The 21,583-nt window shown below is 56.8% G+C and overlaps 1 protein-coding gene across 2 annotated transcripts in view; it reads left to right on the forward strand.

The window, feature by feature from the left end:
- RAP1GAP (RAP1 GTPase activating protein) overlaps window positions 1-21,583 on the forward strand; it is a 28,172-nt gene that overhangs the window by 3,798 nt on the left and 2,791 nt on the right. Inside the window, exons 2-20 of one of the 2 annotated variants that reach the window (XM_015598819.2) lie at window positions 2,376-2,411; window positions 3,557-3,604; window positions 4,773-4,811; window positions 5,181-5,366; window positions 8,317-8,420; window positions 8,684-8,762; window positions 9,175-9,228; window positions 10,338-10,421; window positions 10,623-10,723; window positions 10,859-10,988; window positions 12,001-12,156; window positions 12,563-12,634; window positions 13,215-13,301; window positions 13,705-13,842; window positions 15,440-15,571; window positions 17,567-17,644; window positions 18,569-18,678; window positions 19,626-19,739; window positions 21,118-21,241. In XM_015598819.2, the coding sequence (XP_015454305.1) occupies window positions 2,394-2,411; window positions 3,557-3,604; window positions 4,773-4,811; window positions 5,181-5,366; window positions 8,317-8,420; window positions 8,684-8,762; window positions 9,175-9,228; window positions 10,338-10,421; window positions 10,623-10,723; window positions 10,859-10,988; window positions 12,001-12,156; window positions 12,563-12,634; window positions 13,215-13,301; window positions 13,705-13,842; window positions 15,440-15,571; window positions 17,567-17,644; window positions 18,569-18,678; window positions 19,626-19,739; window positions 21,118-21,241 (1,854 nt within the window). In that variant the 5' untranslated portion in view covers window positions 2,376-2,393. The remainder of the gene's footprint in view (window positions 1-2,375; window positions 2,412-3,556; window positions 3,605-4,772; window positions 4,812-5,180; window positions 5,367-8,316; window positions 8,421-8,683; window positions 8,763-9,174; window positions 9,229-10,337; window positions 10,422-10,622; window positions 10,724-10,858; window positions 10,989-12,000; window positions 12,157-12,562; window positions 12,635-13,214; window positions 13,302-13,704; window positions 13,843-15,439; window positions 15,572-17,566; window positions 17,645-18,568; window positions 18,679-19,625; window positions 19,740-21,117; window positions 21,242-21,583) is intronic. The other variant, XM_015598820.2, reaches the window with a different exon arrangement.

Below are 21,583 nucleotides of genomic sequence, written 5' to 3' on the forward strand. Positions count from 1 at the left end.
GGCCCCTGGCAACGCCGGCCGTCCGCGGAGGGGCTCGCTGCCCGCTGGGGCCGGCTGGCAGGTGAGGACCCGGGAGAGGATGGCCTGGCCAAAGGGGTCTGCAGGAGCTGCCGGGTCAGCCCGACTTCCTTTGAGTCCAGCAGGCTCTGCCCCAGCCAGGGCGGGTGTGCGAGGCTCTGTCATGGAGGGTGTGTTAGCTTCTGGGATGACACCCGGCCATGGCAGCCACAGGGCGCACCCCTGCCCTGGGGTCCCAGGCTTTGGGCCCTTTCTGCCCCTTTCCAAGAAAGAGAGTGACTGTAGTGGCACCGTGGCTCGGGGCTACCATGGCACTGTGTGCATGTGCGTGTGCGTGTGCGTGTGCGTGTGCGTGTTCGTGTTCGTGTGTGTGTGTGTATTAGCCTCGGGACCATGTTGTCGGTCCCCTGTCCCCTTTAAGGTGGTCTGAATGTCACAGTGTAACTTTGCATGGTGCTCTGGGCCACTTGACTCACAGCCTTCCATGTGTCAGGGCGTCTGCTGCTCCTGTGAGGCTGTAACTGTGGGTGTAACTTGTTGCTGTGTGTGCACTCTGGGTGACAGTACCATGCATCAGTGTTTACATGGCTGTGACTCCAGGTGCATATTGTTCCTGGCCATGTTAGGTTACCCAGAGTGGGGTGCGCTGGGGGACATTAATGCGCCCCCATCACTCATACTGGCACTGCGCTGGTATGAGGTTATTTGGGCATAGATGCCGAGGCTGCTGTGGTACAGGATGTTAGGTTGACAGGCATGTTTGTCTACCTGGGCTACAGGTGTGTGTCTGTGGTTTGTGCTGTAACTGCTTGTGGATTTGTCTTGTCCAAGCTCAGAAGTGTTGGGTGTAACCATAGGTGACCATGGGTCAGCGTCTCCAATGGACATCTGTGGTGCATTTCATGGGGTGGGTTTTGCCCCTGTGGTCAGGTCTCAGAGTGTGTACATGGGTTTTTGTGTCTTGTGATATTTAACAGAGCTCCGTGTGTGTGTCTATGTGTGTGTGTGTGTGTGTGTGAGAGAGAGAGAGGGAGATGGGTGGTGTGTACTCAAGTGGGTATGAGGGGTGTGTGAGGTTTGGACGTGTGCTCCTCATCCTTGGTGATTAGCCACTCCCACAGTTGCTGCATGCTTCTTCTTTTTCTTAAAACTCATTTAAAGTCTGTCACATCTGTTACACAGGGTGCGTGACTCTGATGGGGAAGGTATGTGGGAGTGGGGCTCTGTAGCTAAGTTTCTGTGACCATGCCTGCCTGTATCTGTGAGTGCATGTTATTGTGTCTCTCTGCACGTGGACATGAGTGGTTTTGTGGTGTTCATGTAGCTTTACATGCAATGACTAATGTGCAGATCTGCACAGGGATGGGTTTGCATTTGTTTGTGTGGTTCTTGTGGTACATGGACCTGTATGTGTGTGGGTGTGCTGTTGTGTAGCTTGGGACACTGACACATTTATGTGTGTGTTAGTACATAGCTCTGAGTCTAAGGATTGATGTGCACAGACCCCGTGGGTTTGTGTGTGTTTGCTTTCTTTGGTACAGCACGACTGTTTAAATACTGGTGTGTAGGCCTGTGTGTGCTCAAGCAAGAGAGAAAGAGTATGTGTTTCCTGGTGCACAACCCCATAGCACATGTGTGTGGACTCAGGATCTGGGAGGGGTTGGGGGAGAGGCACCATCCTGGAGACTCTGGGGGCTTCCCAGGCCCAGCCCCAGCCCTGCCAGCCGTCAAGGATGCTGCCTTCCAGGAAGGCTGCAGGGAGTTGGCGCTGGAGAGGCAGAAGCTGCCAAAGCAGCTGGCAGATGCCCGATTAACCCTGTGTGTGCCCTGGCTAGCCTCGGGAGAGGCCGTCTGGAGTGTGAGGGCTGGAGGGGTGAGTGTGGACTCACACACGTGTGTTGGACCAATGGGATATACCAGCGTCCTTTCTCCCAGTAGCACCCTGGGGTGCTTGAGATAGGTGGGTGGGACCCTCTTCCAGGAGAGGTGGGTGGAACCACAGACCCTTCTGAGGGTCCCAGCTAGGCTCCTCTCCGGGGCTGGGGCCTGGGGCTCTTCTGAAAGGTCCATGGGCTGATTGATCCTGGCACTGCCAACCTTGTAGTGACATGAAGGAGATGTGTCTCTCCCCAGAGGTCACATCCCTCTGTCTGAGGCACCAGCCTTCTCCTTTGGGTAAGGAGACTGAGTGGGCTGGGCTGCCCCTTGGGGCCTATGCTTTGGGCTGATAGGTCCAAGGTGGTTGGTCAGAACTTGGACCGGGATGGCTGGATTGGGTGCAGACTCCTTGGGGGCTCAGTAGGATCGGCTGGACCACCCCGAGGACTGACCTTCTCTCTCCCCCTCCTCTGTTGCAGAACACAGATCTGTTTGAGATGATTGAAAAGATGCAGGTGAGGCTGGCTCCTTACCTCTTCTGGGGAGGCGCAAAGGGGACTGGACTGGCGGTGGGGGGCCCTTGCCATATCTCCAACCCCACACATCTCTCAGAATGGTCCAGGAGCCCTTGGCAGACCATGCAGGAAGGAGATAGTGGCAGTGTGTTGTCCAGAGCCCCTAAGTGGGGATCACAGTAGGGGGTGGGGACTGGTAGTGCCTAACCCCTGTCTGACCCAGGGGCCCAGGCCCCATTTGTGTCTCCCCAGCTCCCATCCCTGTATAGATCCCCAGCAGAGCAAGCGTCCCTGCCTCAAACCACCCCCACATATACACATCATTCCCCGTCCCCCAAGAGGCATTACAGACTCTGCAGGACCCCCCATGTAGAGGGGGAGGAGGGACAGATGCCAGGGCACAGGGCAACCAGAGGCCGTGCTGCAGGTAGGGGGAGGTGTTAATGAGCGAGGCCGCCTGGGAGTGCAGCTCCTGCCCTCTCCGCCTGACTCCTGCCCTGGGCTTTCAGGCTCTTGTCTGTTTTCTGTGTGGGTATGTGTTGGGAGATGGGCAGGGGGCTAGGACGACTCGAACACACCTCAGGAGCTTCACCTGATATCATTTCACCCTCTAAACCTCTCCTGTCCCTTCCTGTTTCTCTGCCTCTCTTGCTTAGTCTTTCTGTCTCCACCTTTCCCCTCCTCCTCTCTCCTTCCCTCTCTCTCCCCTCTCTCCCTCTCCCTGTCTCTCCCCACCCCTCCTCTCTCAACAACATGTATCTGTGTAGATGCAATAGCCTCCCTCCCCACATCCCCACACTCACACATAGGCACGTGTACACCACCCCTGCCCCCACTCCCAGCAGCAGGCGCATAGAGCCCCCAATTCCCCCCTGCTGCCACCCGCCTCCTGCAGCCCAGGTTACCAGCAGGACAGCCAACCCTGCAGAGGGGCCTGAGTAACCGTGCACCCTGCCCTGGGAATACCCCACATTGGTTGGCTTTCCCCTTCTACACAGGAAGAGCTATGAGCCCAGTGGGAGGCAGCGCTGCTGCAGGCTTGGGAGGGGTGCAGCGGGAGAGAGGGAGGGGTGCAGCGGGAGAGAGGGAGGGGTGCAACCGGAGTATTGGCCTCTCTTTACGGGAGTATTGGCCTCTCTTTGCAGGGAAGCAGGATGGATGAACAACGATGCTCCTTCCCACCACCCCTCAAAGTAGGTCTGATCCAGCACCACCCCACCCTTTCTTTCGTGGGCTCCCTGAGCAGCCTCTCCAAAGGGCTTGGAGGGGGATGGGAGGGGGGCAGATGTCCTCCCTCGGGTGCTGCTACAGCTGCCCAACCAAAGCAGCCAGCCCAGGAGAACCCATCACTCTTTCATGAGAAGCAGTCTAGGACTTCTGAGATGTGGAGTACCCCTCCCTTGCTATAGGGCTGGGGCCCCTTCCAGCTCCTCCCCACCCCTGAAAACTCACCCTGCCTCTCCAGGCCTTGCTGTCTCTGGGCCGAAGCCCCAATACCTCACAAGACAGCCCGTGAGAAATGGAAGCCAGTTACGACGCACAGTTGTAGGAAGACTCAAACCCAAGACCCAGGAGTCTTATGCTCTTCTGTTCTCCGTAGCTCCTGTCTGGAAGGGAGGCTGAGGGGGAAGGGAGGGGGAGGGGAGGATGACCTGGTTGCCCCCCACCTCCCATGAGGAGACTGACAAGAGACAGGACTGAAGGAGATGCAATGAGGCTCTTGTTTAGACTCAAATTTTCTTGGGCTGGGAGCTGCATAGCCCCTCCAGGTGGGCATAGGACTCTCTGGTTGATGATTTGGGACCCCAGCCATCCCAGAAGACTAGTGGCTGGGCCTGGGGGAATGGGCCCAGGGATGCAGGGGTAAGGATTAAAGAAGATTCATGGGCATAAGCCTGATGCTTTGTCCAGGGCAGGAGTTTTCAAAATGTGGTCCTCAGACCAGCCCCATCAGCACCACCTGGGAGCTTGTGAGAATGTAAATGCTCAGGCCCATCCAGGCCCAGGGCATCAGAAACTCAGGGGGAGGGGAGGGCGGGGCAGCGGGGTGCAGCCGTCTGTGTTTAACAAGCCTTCCAGGCTGTTCTGAGAACCACTGGTCCAGAGGTTCCTTCTGGGGAGGCAGTGGGCCTCCTCCTCAGGCAGGACGAGGCTCAGAAGAGGCTGCCAGCCCTCAGCCCCTGTCTCGTGGGGTCACCCCAAGGCAAGCCCCGCCTCACCCATGAGATGGGGAGATGAGGACCCAGCCCTCTCCACACTCAGTCCCGATGGCTGGCCAAACAAAAGAGCATTCCGGGGAGGCTGGAAGTCAAGGGTGCGGGCCCCGTCCCAGATGGACCTCCCCCTGCTTGTGTTTTGCAGACGGAAGAAGACTACATTCCCTACCCAAGTGTGCACGAGGTAACCAGCCGGAACCCCCCCGACCCCAAGCCTGTCCCCACCCCAAGCACTGGAGGCTCTCGCGCAGGGAGTTCAGGATGCCCTGGTCCTCCTCCTGGTCAGGAGCCTGACCACAGTTGGGGCTGGAGACTCAGTTTACGGGCTCAAGACCTCAGTGCCCATTTGAACCGAAGGCCTCCAAGGCAAACATTTCATCCTCTCTGCCAAGGTCGTGCTCCCAGCTCTACCTGGCCCCATCTCCATCGTTTGAGAATGAGACTTGGGGCTCCATGTGGTCTGCGACCCATGTAGTACCCCTTAGTTGGGGAGGTGTCCTGGGGTCCCTGGTGGGGTGCAGTGAGAGTAGCTCTCAGCTGAGTCCCTCTTTAGGTCCTGGGGCGAGAAGGGCCCTTTCCCCTCATTCTGCTGCCCCAGTTCGGGGGCTACTGGATTGAAGGCACCAACCACGAAATCACCAGCATCCCAGAGACAGAGCCACTGCAGTCACCCACGACCAAGGTGAAGCTTGAGTGCAACCCCACAGCCCGCATCTACCGGAAGCACTTTCTCGGCAAGGTGGGTGGTCCTCTGGTGTTGGAGGGCTGGGCCTGGGAGGAAGCAGAACCTTTGGGCTGGTGCTGGGTGAGTCCTAGAGCCCTGAGTCTCAGGGAGCATAGCGTAGTGGATTCACTCATTCATTCAGTAACCACTTATTGCAAAAGGCAGTATTAGAGCGTAATGGTTAACAGCGAAGACACTACCAGGATTTGAATCCTGGCTCTGCCACTTACTGCGTGGGACACTGGGCAAATCACTTACCCTCCCTGTGCCTCTGTTTCCTCAACTGTAAAAACAGAGATGGTGATGATACCCACCTCATAAAGTTGTTATGAACCTTTAATGACAGGATGCTTGTAAAGTGTGAAAAATGGCGTCTAGCATAGAGTAAGGCTCAGTCAGGGTTAGCAAATAATGAGCACCAGCTGTGTGCCTGGCTCTGTGCAAGACACCAGGTATATAGCAGTAAACAAAACATACCCAGGCCCTGCCCTCAGGCAGCTTGTGGGGCTGGGAATACACAGTAATGTCGTGGCATGACCTGGATTGATGCAACCCCCACTCCACCACCAGCCCCAGAGCGGGGACCCTGCCTGGTCACCACTTGTCAGAGTGTCACCCAGCAGTGTTCCAGGCAAGAGTTATTGGGCAAGGTTGTGGGAGCTGGAGGGGAGGTCCCAAGCTGGGGCCCTGTGTGTGTCAGGTTCCACACCAGGTGCTGTCTCTGGCAGGGTGTAGTGTGGCCCTGGGGTCTTGATTCACCTGGGTGCCAATCTTGGCTCTTCTATTTACTGATAACCTCGGGCCAGTTATTTAACCTTCCCGAGCCTGTTTCCTCATCTATAAAAATGGGGGTAATAAAAATACATTAAAGCATAGAAAACCATTAAAGCATAGAGAGCCTGGCACATAGCAAGTACTCAATAAATTGTAACTGTTATTAGTACATCTTCATAATTACTCTGTGAGATCAGGATTGTCCTAGCTTTTCAGAAAAGGAAACTGAGGCTCAGAGAAGTGAAGTGACTTGGTCAAGGTCACATAATTACTGAGCTAGGAATTGGACCTAGTTCTGGCTGACCTTCCGTTAAGACACACTATGGGAATAAACTATAATATTGTACTATAATTACGTAATGTGATAAATATCACCGCAATGGCAGTCATATATATTACAATATATGAACGTATCAAAGTAACCTTTGTACACTTTAAGTTTATACAATGTCAGATGTCAAATGTATTTTTAAAAAGACATGCCATGGGAAGAGCCATGTTCCTAGGTGTGTGCGCATGTGTATTGGGAAGGTGTGTTGGGAATTGGGGAACTATATGACCTCAGTCTGAGCCCAAGGCATTGGCCTGACCCTGGAGGGTATTGTTGCTAAGGCTGAAAGTGGAAAGGGGTGGAATACATTGTTACTGAGACTAAACCAGCAGGCCCGGGTTCAGGAGCCATTGCTTGGGAACAAACCCAGAACAGGGCATTAGATTCTACCTCTAGGCTGAGCCCTGTGGTTGGAGAGAGACCTGCATCCCGGCACCCCCTGTCCAGAGTGCGATGTGGGGGACTGTGTGGGCCTAGCACATAGTTGACACTCAGAAAAGTTTGCTGAGGAGTGATGAGTGACAGAATGAAGGTGGCACCTTGACCACAGAAGGACCCAAAGAGGTACAGGTTGGGGTGTCAGAAGAGGCATGATGACCAGGGTCAGGTTGGCAGCACAGAGAAGAGGGGCCCCATGAGCTGGCACAGAGCCAGGGCCATCTCCCGACTCCAGGTGGGGTGACGTGGGGTGACATGGGGTGACGTGGGAAGCACCGAGGCCTGTTCAGGCAAAGGGAGGAGGTTAGGGTGACTTTAGTATTGACTCCCTGGGACCCTGAGCCCACTCTCCTACTGCTCCTTGGACTCCTCTGGGCCTGGCCAGGGGAGTCCTGGGAAACTGCCCACCCTGAAGACTTTAGTGCAGCTCTCCTTGCCAGGTGCCTGCCATTCCCTCTCTACAGAGGGTGCCACGCATGTGGGGGTTTCTGTCACTCTGTGCCCAGGCAGTGCAGAGGGGGTGCCCTCAGACTGTCCCTGAGCTACAGATTTGTGGGGGCACATCCCCTGGCCTCTGCCTCTTTCGTCTGCTCTCTGAGCACAGGTGTTCATGTTTAAACAGGACTTCCAGGATGACTCCTGGGGCGGGTGTGGCTGCGGAGCCAGCTCCACTCCCAGGGCCGGCGCTGGCAGGGGGAGCCCAGGGCCAGGCTGGGGTGTATGTACTCTCCTAGCACTCATGGCCCTTGGCTTTGGGGCTTTCCTGCCTAGAGGTGCCAGCCCTGGGCTCCTTCTAGGGTTCTCTGCCTCCGTTTCCTCTTGCGTCCCCTGAGGTATTCCTTCCCACCCTACGGCTTCTCCCAGTGAGGTAGGAGGGTGGGAACCTGCCCGGTCAGCCACCCAGTGTGTTCATGACATGTTTCACTTCCTGTTTCTCACGGGCCCTGGCTTCAGAAGCCAAAGGTTGAGCAATCAGTTGGCATATTTTTATTGAGTCCCTACTGTGTGCCCAGCCCTGAGTAGGGCAGCGCTAGGAGACAAGTATGGAGATCCGAATGTGATCCTGACTTTGACGAGGACACAGAGAGCCCAGGTTTCTATAAACATTCATTGAATACCTACTCTGTGCCAGGCACTTTATCCCCTTCAGTCCCTGCCACCATCCCACAAAGTAAGTGACCTCGCTTCTGTTTTATAGACTAGGAAACTGAGGCACAGAGAGGTGAAGTGACCTTCTCAGGCTACTCGGCTGGCAAATCCCAGTGGGATTTGAATGTGGGTCTGCCTGGTGCAGAGTCTGCTATTAGCTGTGACACCTTCTGCTTGGTGAGGGACCCCCATCTGGGAATGAGCTGGCTTTCTGGTCTGGTTCCAGCAGCCACAAGCTCAGTCTCACCCACTACCTTGGCCCACCTCCCACAGGAGCATTTCAATTACTACTCACTGGACACTGCCCTGGGCCACCTTGTCTTCTCACTCAAGTATGATGTCATCGGGGACCAGGAGCACCTACGGCTGCTGCTCAGGTGAGGGTGGGGTGATGGACCCTGGGATAGCAGGTTGGGCTGAGGTCTTATAATCTGAGAACCCACCTCATTTTACCCACTCTTCTCATCGAGGCCCAGAGAGGGGCAGGGATTTGCCTGAGGTTGCACAACGCGTTAGAGCCTGAGCCAGGCTTGGCCCCTGTCATCACCGCTGGTCCTCCCTGGGGTCTTACTTTGTGTGGAGGGGCTCCCGTCTCCCTTTCCCACTGCCTAGCCCCTCACCGTTGACTTTTTCTTCCCAGGACCAAGTGCCGGACGTACCATGATGTCATCCCCATCTCCTGCCTCACCGAGTTCCCCAACGTGGTCCAGATGGCAAAGGTGAGGCCTCTGCTCCTTCATTCTGGGCCCCCTTGGGCACCCCAGGTGGGCACACGGCCAGGCTGCAGCTTCGGCCTTAGCACACTTGCGTCTGTAGCTCCAGGTCCTGGCCCTGCATGCTGCAGCCCTGTCTCTGAGGTCCTGCCTCTCATGTGTCCCCATGATATCCACACTCTCATGTGTTCTGGTGCCCTGTCCCCTATCTGTGTGCTTTTGGACCTCTTTAGAGTACCTTTGGTACTTCAGTTCTCTGTACCCCATTCTGAGCAAGAGTGAGCCCACAGTCCTGCGTCAGCCTCGGTTGTGCCCTCTCCTTTCTGCTGCTGTCCTGCAGACCTTGGCCTGGGAGGCCCAGAGGCCCCACCCCTCCTCCCAGCCCTACCCTTAGATGCCCCCTTATCTCCTCCTGCAGCTGGTATGTGAAGATGTGAATGTGGATCGATTCTATCCTGTGCTCTACCCCAAGGTATGGCTGGATCTGGGCCCTGCTCACTGGGGGTGGGTAGGTAACTAGGGGATCGAACATTTATTGGGCGCTGCTGTGTGCAGAGTATTTTTTCTAAGTTCTCTCATTTAATCCTCACAACAATCCTGCAAAAGTCTACAGTTTGCAGAAGAGAAACCAGAGGCCCAGAAAGTTTCTGTATCTTACCCAGGGATGCATAGCAGATAATCATGGCCTGCACTTAAACCTAGTTTTGTCTGCATTGGAGAAATGCTTTACTTACCTCTGAAAACTCTTAGTGTCGTTTGGGAACCCTCCCAAGGGCAGTCTGTACTCCTGGGCCAGGAAACTCCACTGGCCTTGCCTTCTGACCCCAGAGGGGATCTGGTGAGAGAGAATAACACAGGCACCTCCACAAATGCTGCCCCACAGAGAGCAGCTGCCTTTCCAGCTCTGGTGCTGAGTGCTGGGTTTGCGGCTCTGTCACATGTGGGAAAAGTGGTAGAGACTTTAGTCTTTAACGAGCCAGGGAGGCTTCCTGAAAGAGGTGGGCCTTGAAAGACATATAAACCCTTGTAGTTCTGACTGAATTCTAGAGCAGGATGCAGTCCCTGAGGGGTGGTGTGGTCCAGGAAAGGTCCCCAAGGGAAGGGGCCTCGGAAATTAGATCCCATCTCTGTTACAGAAGAGGAAAGCAAGGCACAAGGTGAGGAGGGGACCTTGCTCAAGGTCCCACAGCAAATTGGTGGGACTTGGCCTGTTGCAGAATGCTGAGGTGAGTTTACTGAGGAGCCGAGGAGGGAGCTGGGTGTCACGGAGTGGAGATGGAGCAGGGGCTCATGGGCAAAACTCAGGAGCAGTGCTGAGCTTTGGAATTTAACAGACCTGAGTTCAAGTCCCAGCTCGGCCACTTGCAAGCTGTTGACCTTAGTCAAGTGACATAAGCTCCGAACCTTGGTTTCTTCATCTATAAAACGTGGACAGTAGGAGTGTCTCCGTCGCAGGCTTGTTCTGAGGATTAAATGAGATGATGCACGTGGAGTGCCAGGCATAGCGCTTGGCACATAACAAGAGCAATAAACGACAACTGGAAAAAGCAGTCCGTTTCACCCCTGGTCCTCTACCTCCAGGCTTCCCGGCTCATCGTCACCTTTGACGAGCATGTTATCAGCAATAACTTCAAGTTTGGAGTCATTTATCAGAAGCTTGGGCAGGTGTGCTCACCTCCTCCTCCCTGCGCCCCCACCCACCTGACAGGGTATCTGGGACTTCCCCTGGGGACTCAGTTTCCCAGGAGCTCAGGGGCTGCCAGGGGTCCTCCTTCCAGCCTTTTCTAGCGGGGGCGGGGCGGGGGGGGGAGGACGAGCAGCTCAGGAGCTCCAGTTCCGTGACCTATGCCCTCTGTGTGTCCCCAGACCTCTGAGGAGGAACTCTTCAGCACCAACGAGGAAAGCCCTGCCTTCGTGGAGTTCCTCGAGTTTCTTGGCCAGAAGGTCAAACTGCAGGACTTTAAGGGGTGAGCATTAGGGTGGGATAAGCAGAGTATACAGTGTGACCCACATCCTTGGGCAGCGGGGGAGCCCCTGTCCTGGCCCCATGGAGGCCTGGCCGGGGCTGGAGACTGAGCCGTGGCCTGGGGGGTCTGGGGCAGGTTCCGAGGAGGCCTGGACGTGACCCACGGGCAGACGGGGACCGAGTCTGTGTACTGCAACTTCCGCAACAAGGAGATCATGTTTCACGTGTCCACCAAGCTGCCCTACACAGAAGGGGACACCCAGCAGGTAGCCCGGGCACCCACCCACCTGCTTCTACCCATCCTCCTGTCCCCTCTACCTGTCCGGTGTCCACCACACCAGGCTCAGTGGGCCCTTGGATATAGAAAATGGAAGTGATCCAGTCCTCCCACTTGTGGGCTCTAGTTGGGGTCGGGGAGACCAGCCGTTACAAGGCTGTGAAAGCCTCGGTTTCCACATCTGTGAAATGGGGGTAATAATGGCACCTACCTCATAGGTGAGCATAAATGAGGGATGTACATACAGTGGCTAGAAGAGTCTCTGGTACTAGCAAGAACTCAACAAATATTAGCATTTTTACAAGGAGTGAAGGGCATTGTGGGGTCACATGGGGGGGGGACTTGGACTTGGCAGAAGTAGGAGTCAGGAAAAGCTTTCACAATAAAGTGCCTTTTAGGCTGCGAAGGGGCTGGGAGAAATGGGGGGAGTGTTCCAGGTGGAGAGACCGGCTTCTACAAAGGCCTGGATGTGAGGAAGTGTAGGACACGTTCTGGGAGCTGAACTCAGAAATTTGTGACCTTGTCCTAAGCTTCCTGCAGGACTGTCTCCCTTACCCCATACCCCCACCCTGGCGGGGTAAAACAGTAATGTGAGAAAAATAGAAATATTTGTTCCTTACTTTTTAGAGTCATTTTATTTTCTTTTAATAAGTTTCTCTGTTCATTTTGGCAACATGAATATACGTGCTGGGTATTTAGACAGGAGAAAGGCTGAGAGGTAGGGCCTGGGAACCAGGAGCCCTGGGTTCGAGTCCCCTCACTCACTGTAGGGCCTTGCAAGTCACTCCTCTCTTGGCCTCGGTTTCCTCATCTGTCACAGGATTCCGAGAAAATGAAAATAATTTAAAGACAAGTTTCTCACCACATTTTTTGGGGGGGAAGCAAAGCCTTAGACATGCCCTCTGCCTACTCCAGACCCTCCCACATCCTTGCGGCCCCCTCCCCTGCCTCCAGCAGCCCCTCTCTGGCCAAGTCGTGAAGGCCTGTGACCCTGTGCTCAGTTGCAGCGAAAGCGACACATCGGGAACGACATCGTCGCCGTGGTTTTCCAGGACGAGAACACGCCCTTCGTACCCGACATGATTGCCTCCAACTTCCTGCACGCTTACGTGGTGGTGCAGGCCGAGGGTGGGGGCCCTGACGGCCCCCTCTACAAGGTGGGTGATCTCAGAGCTTCCCAGGGCCTAGCCCCACCTCACTCACTATGAGGCCTCTTCGAGCCTCAGCTTCCCCAACTGTAGGGGGCCTGCCCTGAGCACCCTAAACTCCTTCTCACTCCAACGATGGATTCTTATCCTGCCCTCTCTATGCCCCAAAGTTAGCCACCTCCTCGTCATTAACCATCCCTGATGACTTCTGAGATCCTACACCCCCTTCCCACCACTCCAATTCAGGGCCAAGGGTGGAGGAGCTAAAATCCTGGGGGTCAGTCACCCAATCCATAGTCACCGAACTTCCTCGACCAAGGGGCAGGCCCTGTGCCCAGCATGGGCAGGGACAGGAAGGTGAATTAGGGGTGTCTGGCTGGTATGAGGTCTCTATGGGGACTGCTCTTCCTTCCAGGTCTCCGTCACCGCCAGAGATGACGTGCCCTTCTTTGGGCCCCCGCTTCCGGACCCCGCTGTGTTCAGGAAGGTGAGGGGCAGGACTAAGTAGGTGGGGGCTGAGGAGGGGCACACAGTTTGCCATATGAGGTCCTGAAGCCCCACTGTGTGCCAGGGCAGCTGGGCTTTCCTAACTGCACCTGGGGCCTGGCTTTTCTCTTCATCTTGATAAAAACTGTGACCTTTATTTACAAAGTCACAGAATAAACTCATTGTTTTATACTTTTCCTAGCAGGCTCTTGTGGATTTCCCTCATTTCTATTATCTTTTTGACAATTACAGTCTTCCTTCCACTAAATGTTAGGGGGGCACACTTCTCTCTCACCTCTCAGAAGCCACATGTGGAGGCTTGGCTTCAGCACCCCCAGACTGAGGAAGTAGGAAACCCCGACTCAGCCTCTTACATCTGTGGCGTTTGCTCTCCAGAGTGGAGGGCACCCATGAAGGGCACAGGGGCCCTCATGGTTGCCTGGGCTGGGGAGCTGAGCCCCAAGGAGGTGCCCTGGGAGTGCAGAGGGCAGCCCATGGCCCCTGTCACACTGGGCCCAGCCCCTTGTCTTTGTGTTTGCCTGAACCCCCTTTCTCCTCTCCTCCACTCTGGGCGCTCCCAGGGGCCCGAGTTCCAGGAATTTTTGCTGACAAAGCTGATCAATGCTGAATACGCCTGCTACAAGGCAGAGAAGTTTGCCAAACTGGAGGTGAGGATGGGCTGTTGGGCCTGAGCCCCTCCCCCCAACTTAGAATTTCGGCCCCGCCCCTAGGGGAGAGAAAAGGCCTTGTTCAGACCTTGGCTTTAGGGAGGGCTGCTTGGGGAAGTACCGATTTACGGAGGAGTAGGGCTAGAGTCAAGGGAGAGAACGGAAGGCATTTCTAGGGATGTGTGAGGGATGCCCGGGAGGGGCTGGCACGGAGGCCGCCGTAGGCGAAGGGAAAACGGGGGTGGGGGGGGCGAGATCCTGGAGGGGCCTGAGGGAAGCCCGCGCAGGTTTCTGGGGCCCAGGCCCACTCCCCACTTACTCAGAGAAGGTGGCGGGGATTGGAATTGTGGGACGAAGGGCTGATCACTGGGGTCTCCCCTGACGGCCTGTCCCGGGCCCACAGGAGCGGACACGGGCCGCCCTTCTGGAGACGCTCTATGAGGAGCTACACATCCACAGTCAGTCTATGATGGGCCTGGGCGGCGACGAGGACAAGATGGAGAACGGCAGTGGTGGCGGCGGCTTCTTTGAGTCTTTCAAGGTGAAGGGTCGGGTCCACCTGGGTGCAGAAGGGCAAGGACCTGGCTGGAGGAGAGTTGGGATGGGGTTATGAACGAGGCGTGGGGGCGTGGCTAGGGGCGGGCTCACGCTGGGGGTGGAGTTGGGTGGGGGCGTGGCTCGGGGGTTGACCTAGGCTTTATGGTGGGCTGTACTTGGAGGTGTGGTCTGTACCTGGGGGTAGAGCTTGCAGTTGGGAGTGTAAGGTGGGGCTCTGGCTGGGGAGGAGTTAATGGTTGGAGGCGGGGGCCTAGGCTTGGGGGCGGAGTCTGCCTGGAAGTTCTGCTGAAGGTTGGAACCCTCTGAGTGGCAACGAGGTGCCTCTGGTACCGAGGGTGGTGGCTGCCAGGTCAGCAGGTGAAGAAGAGAGGAGGAGGCCTCTGTCCTGGTGGAGGTAAAGAAACAGGTCCTGGAAGGGGTGTGTGAACCAAGTGGCCATAGGTGTGAGACCTGGCCTGTGTGACCTTCAGCCAGTTTGACCCAACCTGGCTGCCTCTGGTTTCACTTAGTGTTAAGAGTAGAGACGCCCTGGGCTCAAATCCCAGCTCTGTCACTTACCAGCTTGATCGTTCTCTGAGCCTCAGTTTATCTGTCAGGGTAATGGCAACTTATGTCATTGCTGGGACTTATTTGTAAAGCAGATTCTTTTTTCCTCAGGTAGGGCCTGGACTCCCCCAGGCTGGCAGGTCCCTAGGCAGTAGCTTCTTTGCCACTGTGTCCTTTACCCACAAGAGGAGGACTGCCCATCCTCCAGGGGCCCAGCCAAGCTGGTTGGTCTCCACCCTCACCCTGGGCAAACCACAAAGCTGGAGCTGTGGGTTCACATAAGGGGATTAGCCCAGCTGCTCAGGCCTGCCCTGGACTGAGGCCAACAGACCGTCTTTGAGAAAGAGGCCTGAGGAGACAGGAGTGGGTGGGGCGAGCGTGGGTCTGGGGTGTCTTCTGAGGGAGGGCTTCAGTGATCCCACATCTGGTGGGTACTGGACGGCGGACCTGGATTAATTAGGTCACAGAATTTCTCAGAGGCAGCAGAGCCCACAGCTAAGGGTTTGGGTTTGGCGTGTGGGTTCCAGACTCACCTCTGCTTCCGCATGTGTAAGATGGGCGTGGTCTACCTCACAGGGCGAAATCAATGAGAGAGCTAATGTACAGTAGCTGGCCCCTAGTAAGCATTCAGCATAGACTGGCTGATAAAAGCAAGGGAGGGAGGGAAGAAAAAGAAGAAAAAAGCTTTAAGAAGCCTTCCTAAAAGGAAGAAACCGAAGTTTCTGAGGGCTCTCTGTGCACACTTTTGGCCATGACCCAGGATTTTGTGCGTTCCTCACAACAATCACACGAGAGGCTCAGGGGGCCTCAGAGGGGTGAAGTGGCTTGCCCAAGGTCACCCAGCAAGTTGGTGGCAGAGCCAAGGCCCAAACTACCCTTGGCACCATGTGGACCTGACTCTCGTGTGGCCTCACGGGAATGGACACGCAGAGTGGCATGGGTGGGAAGTGACCAGATGCCTGAGCTCCTAGGTTTCCCCGAGGTGAGGGGCTCATGAAGCCTGTGCCTCCTCTACCCCACCCCCACCTTCGCAGAGGGTCATCCGGAGCCGCAGCCAGTCCATGGATGCCATGGGACTAAGCAACAAGAAGCCCAACACCGTGTCCACTAGCCACAGCGGGAGCTTTACACCCAACAACCCTGACCTGGCCAAGGCGGCTGGAATAGTGAGTGCCCTCCCCCAGGGGCCCTCAGCTCTCCCCTGCCTGCGAGGCCTGGCCCCACCTGTCCCCATCGCCATGCCGTCTAAGGGTCGCCCATCCTGGGCTCTAGACTCAGTCTAGCCACTGCTCCCCATGGGGGTCATGTGCCCAGGCCATGACACTAGAATGCTGAGAGCCTGCAGCCTCCTTCCCAGCTCCTCTCCCCTCCCCAGTTCCTGGCCCCTTATTCAGGTGTGACTTCCTGTGGGGCAGCTCTGGGGCAGCCTCTGTATCACATTCCTTACTGAGCATCTACTGTCTATCGTGTGCTGGGAATTGGGCTGCTGTGTGGGCACCTACTGTCAAGCCTTTAGTTTCTGGGAGCACCTACTGTGTGTCAGGCTGTGGGCATGCACTGTGTTTCAGGACCTGGATTTCTGTGTGAATACCTGCTGTGTGCCTGGCTCTGAGATGCTGATGGGGACCTACTGTGTGTCAGGACCTGGGTTGTTGTATGGACATGTACTCTGTGAGCATCTACTGTGGGCCTGGCCCTGAGTTTTTGTGAGCACCTGCTGTATGTCAGGTTCTGGGCTGCTGTGTGGGCCTAAACTCTGCAAGCACTTACTGTGTGCCTAGCCCTGGGCTGCTGTGTGAGAACCTTCTATATGCCAGGAAATTGACTGCTGAATGAGCGCATGATGTGTGCTAAGCCTGGATATCCGTGAATACTCATTCTGTCAGGAAATGAGCTGTTGCGTGAGCATATACTGTGAACATCTACCTCTGTGTGTCAGGCCCTAGGCTGTTATGTGAGCACCTACTGTGTGCCAGGGCCTCTGTGATTGTGACTGCCTGTTATGTGTCAGGAATTGGGCTTCTGTGTGAGCATCTCCTGAGTGAGCACCTACTGTGTGATTACTAACTGTATGCCAGGCTCTGTGGGATTCTGCTACTAATACACAGAAGGTGTGTGGTCACACTGGGTGGACATGGCCTTGAATTGTGGGTCTCTATGCTTTCTGCCACCTAGTGGCCACCTCAGGCACTGCACCCAATGCTCTGTTCCCGCCTCCCCATCCATCCTTCTTCCTTATCCCCTCCTCCATCAATCATTTATTGACTGCTGCATGCCAAGCCCTGTGCTCAGTGCTGTGAGGCTGTGTCACTTGTGGCAGGAGGGATACCCGCCCCCCAGACCCCCAGGTTCTGCCCCATGATCTGGCCTGGCCAGGGAAGGAAGGCAGGTCCTTTGCTGGCCAGCAGTCACCAAGACCACTGTCCTTGGAGAAGCAGGCCCACCCTCCCCCACAACCCAGATTTACAAGCCACTCCCTTCCTTGCCTGGAGTGGCCCAGCCTCCTGTGGGTGGCTGTGGAGGGCCCCTGGGACCGGGCCAGGCCGGCAGCACCCACCTTGGCAGTAACCAGACCCATTTCTGTTTTGTTTTTGCACAATGCTCCCTTTTTCACATTGCTTCCTTTCCCCTTTACTCTCTCCTCTTTCCTTGTTTTCCCTTCTCCTTCTCTGCCCCCGCTTCTCATCCCCTTGGCCTCTCTCCACCTTCTTACACATACATATTCTTCCCTCTGGCACCCGTTTTCACTCACTCTCCTCCTCTTCCTTCCCGCTCTTCTCTCCTTTGCTTCTTCCTTTTTTCCTCCCCTTCCCTTCCTATTTCTGCGGTGCCTCATCCCCCGGGCCCGTCGCTGTGTCTGTCGGTCTGCATTTCACGCTGCGCCCCTCGCGCGCGCCCTCACTCGCGCCCCTGTCTCTGCGTAACCATCTCTTTGTCAATCTCTCTGTCTTCCGTCCTCTGTCTCTCCTCCCACCTCTTCTCACCTTCCCTTCCTCGGCCTTGTCTTTCTCTCTTCCAAACCCTGCCCCACTCTCTTCGTTTCTCTCTGTCTGTCTGTCTTGCCCTCCTCTCCCCATCTCACTTCTCTGTGTCTCCCCTTCCCGCCATCTTTAACTCTCTCTGACTCTCTCTGTGTCTGTCTGTCCTTTGCTGCTTGCCAGTCATTGCTTATTCCTGGGAAAAGTTCGAGTAGATTTGGACGCCGGGGCAGTGCCATAGGCATAGGAACCGTGGAAGAGGTTGTCACCCGCGGGCGCACCGGCTCTGGAGGCTGCCTGCACGCGCTGTTCTCTGCTCGCTCTCAGGACGGAGGCCATATTGGGGACGTTGCCCCCCTTTCCCCAGGACAGGGTGTGCAGGACGGAGTGCCAGCAGCTCCGGTGGCACTCAGCACCCGCTTTGGGGCCTGGTACCCGTGCCAGAGCCAGTGCCCCCTGCCAGGGGCTTCTGGCCCTGCCCTGGCCCCTGGGACCCTGGCCCAGTCCCTGCCAGGACCTGGTACCCAAAGACCCTATGCCCAGCTGCACGTCCCCCAATATCGCCGGTTCTGCATGAAGCATCATCCCTCTCCTCTGCCCTGAGTCCTCTCCCCACCATGAACTGGCCTGGGGGTTCCTGCCCCTCCATCCCTCCCTGGGGCCCTTCTTCCTGAACCCCCAGAGGAGCTGGGGGCATGTTTCTGGTGCCTGGGGAATCCTACCCTAGTGTATGTGGAAACTGGGGGCGGCATCTGCGATGCTGGCTCAGAACCTCCTGCAGCCAGTATGGAGATTCTGCAGCAGGGCAGGGCTGCCTGGGGCTGGGGCTCGGGTCACTATAACGGCTCGCTCCCCACTGTCCTTAGGCTGCAAGTCCCATGAAGCCCTGGAGGGCGGAGCGGGAGCAGCCATTCTGAGGACTCGGCCTCCCCCATCTCAGCCCAGAGTGGCCCGGGACCCCTCGGGCCCAGCCCTGCCATGCGATCTCGGGTGGGGCGGGGGGCCCTCGCCCTCACGGGGCCGTTTCTCTCTCTCTCAACTGCTTCTGGAGATGGACGTTTTCTTTCATTCTTTCTTGCTCGTTGCCTCTGCTTCGGGGCCTGGGGCAGCAGGGCCCACGGTGGCAGGTGGGGGGCACCAGGGCTCCCGGGCAGGTGGGCACTGAGTTGGGGCCTCTCCCTGCAGTCCCTGATTGTCCCGGGGAAGAGCCCCACGAGGAAGAAGTCGGGCCCTTTCGGCTCACGCCGCAGCAGCGCCATCGGCATCGAGAACATACAGGAGGTGCAGGAGAAAAGGTGGGTGGACCTGGGCGGCGGCGCTGGGTCTGTGTCCCCTCTGACTCCCTCCCTGACCCCCGTTCAGCAGCAAGGCAAAACAGGTGGGAGGGAGTGCCCACCCTTCTGCCTCTCTGTCCCCCACGGCGACAGCTGTACGATCAAGTCCCTGCTGTGCACCAGGCACCAGGGCTCGCTCGTCAACTCTCACGAACTGTTTTCATCCACTCAGCAGTTCTGCTGGCTCCCTGGGTCTCACACCTGGCACATCAGGGTGCTGTAGGTCAGAGGGCTCACTCAGGGGCTTACCCAAGTCACACAGCGGTGAGGAGCAGAGCTGGGATTTCTGGCCTGGTTGGTGGGGGTCTGGGGGTGCGTCTGTGAGAGCAGGGATGGGTAGCAAATTGTGTTAACAGCAGGGCAGCCCCTGGGAAGCAGAGGATAGTTCCTGAGCATGAATCCTGTCTTTACCAACACGGGGGCTGTGTGACCTTGGAAAAGTCACCATACGTCTCTGAGCCTCACTGTGCCAATCTGAAAAACAAGTCTAAGAACATAACCACCAGCATGGGGGTGCTGCGGGGTGCGCTACAGTGCATGTGAAGCAGGGTGGTGGGCACCGTCCTCATGGCCCAGAATCCCACAAATCCTGGGTTCGGGTCTTGGCCTTGCCACGTTCTGGCTGTTCATCTCTGGACTTCAGTTTCCTGATGCATAATGGGGGACAGTTATGCCTGCTTCCGTGGAGAGGAGGACTTGGGGGTGTCCTGTCTTATGTAGGTGCTCCACACTGCCCATGCAGGCCTGGCCAGGGAGCTGCAGGGACTGTCCTGGGCTTGGCGCCTGAGGACATAGTATGAGTACGAGGCAGGAAGTGCCCACGACCTCTTATCCTCACCTGGGCCTCATTCTGCCCTCATTCTGCCCAGGCCTGGTGCTGAATCCCCCCGCTACCATGTGCCCCACAGGGAGAGTCCCCCGGCCGGCCAGAAGACCCCAGACAGCGGACACGTCTCGCAGGAGCCCAAGTCGGAGAACTCTTCTACTCAGAGCTCCCCAGAGATGCCCACGACCAAGAACAGGTTGGGACTCGGAGCACACTGGGCCGGGAGCTCGGGGGTGGCGGGCTCATCTTTTCCATCCCGCCGGGGCCTGGGGCTGCCGACGGCATTGCCACTGCCACACCAGGGCATCGGGGAGGCCTGGGCACTCTCTCAGGTCCTCCTTTGACACACACCTGCCGCCAAGCCCTGGAATACAGTGGTGACCTGGGCAAACGTGGCCCCTGCCTCCTGGAGTGACAGCGCAGTGTAGTATAACCTAACAAGCTATTTCCAGATGCTGATAGTTGTAGGAAAACAAAGTGGGGATGTGATGAAGAATGCCTGGGGGTGGGGGGCGTTGTTTGAATGGATGCTCAGGGATGGCATCCACAAAGGGGTGAGGTTTGAATCGAGGCCTGAGCGAGGCATCAGCCCTGCAGGACTGGCACGGTAGAGGGAAGAAATTCCCCATAAGAAGCATAGCCAGTTCAAAGGCCCTGGGGCATGCTGGAAGGATAGAAGGGAGGGTAGTGCACTGGAGCCGAGCGAGGGGCTAGGCCCACGTGGAGAGGCTGGGGCAGGGACAGGAATGGAAGCCGGTGGGCCAGCAAGCGGGCTGCTCTTCCATCTAGTGTTTGTTGGCTGAGCCCCCTCTGTGCTGGCCCTGGGGGTGTCGGGAGGACTAAGCCCAGGAGTCAGGCAGGTGAACAGAGAAGCAGGAAAGGGCAACAGGGATGGCGAGAGACCAGGCCTGCAGGACCCAGAGCAGGGAGGTCACCTAGCATAGGAGGAGGAGTCAAGGAGGGCCTTCCCGGGTAGAGGGCCCTTGGCCGACTTCTGAAAGATGAATTTGCTTTTGGGGATTTGAGGGAGAGAGTGAGACTCCAGGCAGGAGACACAAAGAGCCTGAGCATGGAACAAAACTGTGAGAGGGTTAAGCAGGCAGACGTGAAGCCGGAAGGCCTGAGTCCTGCCTGTTCTCCCACCTACGGCTGGTGACTTTGGCTGTGTGCCTCAGTGCCTCCCTGTCCCCGCATCTGTAAGATGCGTCTAATAACAACAGCAATGAGATAACTCAGGTGAAGGCATTTAGAACAGTGCCTGGCACAGAGCAAATGTGCGCTACATGGTCGTATTATTAATAGTTGTTGAACACCAAGCCAAGGAAGCTAGGCTTTACCTGGGGTGATGAAGAATCACGAGAGGGTTTTGAGCAGGGGAGGGACATGATCAGATCCACATTTTAGGAAGGACAGTGGCGAGAGGAGGCTCAGAGGCCTAGGGAGCTATAAAGCACCCCCCAAGGTGTTAGGCTGGATGCAGACGGGCTTTCCTGGGCTGGGAGGGCAGGGGACTGGGTCTTGGCCCAAGAGGGACCCTGCGTGGGTGCGGGCTGACGGGACGCTGTCTGTGGCAGAGCGGAGGCTGCAGCCCAGAGAGCAGAAGTGCTGAAGGACTTCTCCCGCTCCTCGTCCAGCGCCAGCAGCTTCGCCAGCGTGGTGGAGGAGACGGAGGGTGTGGACGGGGACGACACAGGCCTGGTGAGAGGTCTGGGGGGTGCGGGTGGTCCGCGCTGGCCTGGAAGCGGGGCTCTTTGGTCCCTGGAGACGCTTTGGATAGAAGTAGGAGCCTGGGTGTTGTCGAGATGTAATCAGGGACCCAGCCTGAAGGAGTAACGCAGAATGATCCCCCCTTACTCTGAAGCCTTCCATGGTTCCCCAGTGCACCCCCCACAGAGAGCCCAACCTCTAAGACCATTGAAGATCTAGTCCCTCCCTCCATTCTCAGCCTCATCTCTTGCCGCTTCAGCCATTCTATACTCCTTCGCTGCCCCCAAAGGTACCAGGCTTACTCCACCTCTGGGCCTTTGCATGTACCATTTT

This window comes from Pteropus alecto, unplaced genomic scaffold (genome assembly GCF_000325575.1).
Source record: "Pteropus alecto unplaced genomic scaffold, ASM32557v1 scaffold39, whole genome shotgun sequence".
In the NCBI taxonomy this organism is placed as follows: domain Eukaryota; kingdom Metazoa; phylum Chordata; class Mammalia; order Chiroptera; family Pteropodidae; genus Pteropus; species Pteropus alecto.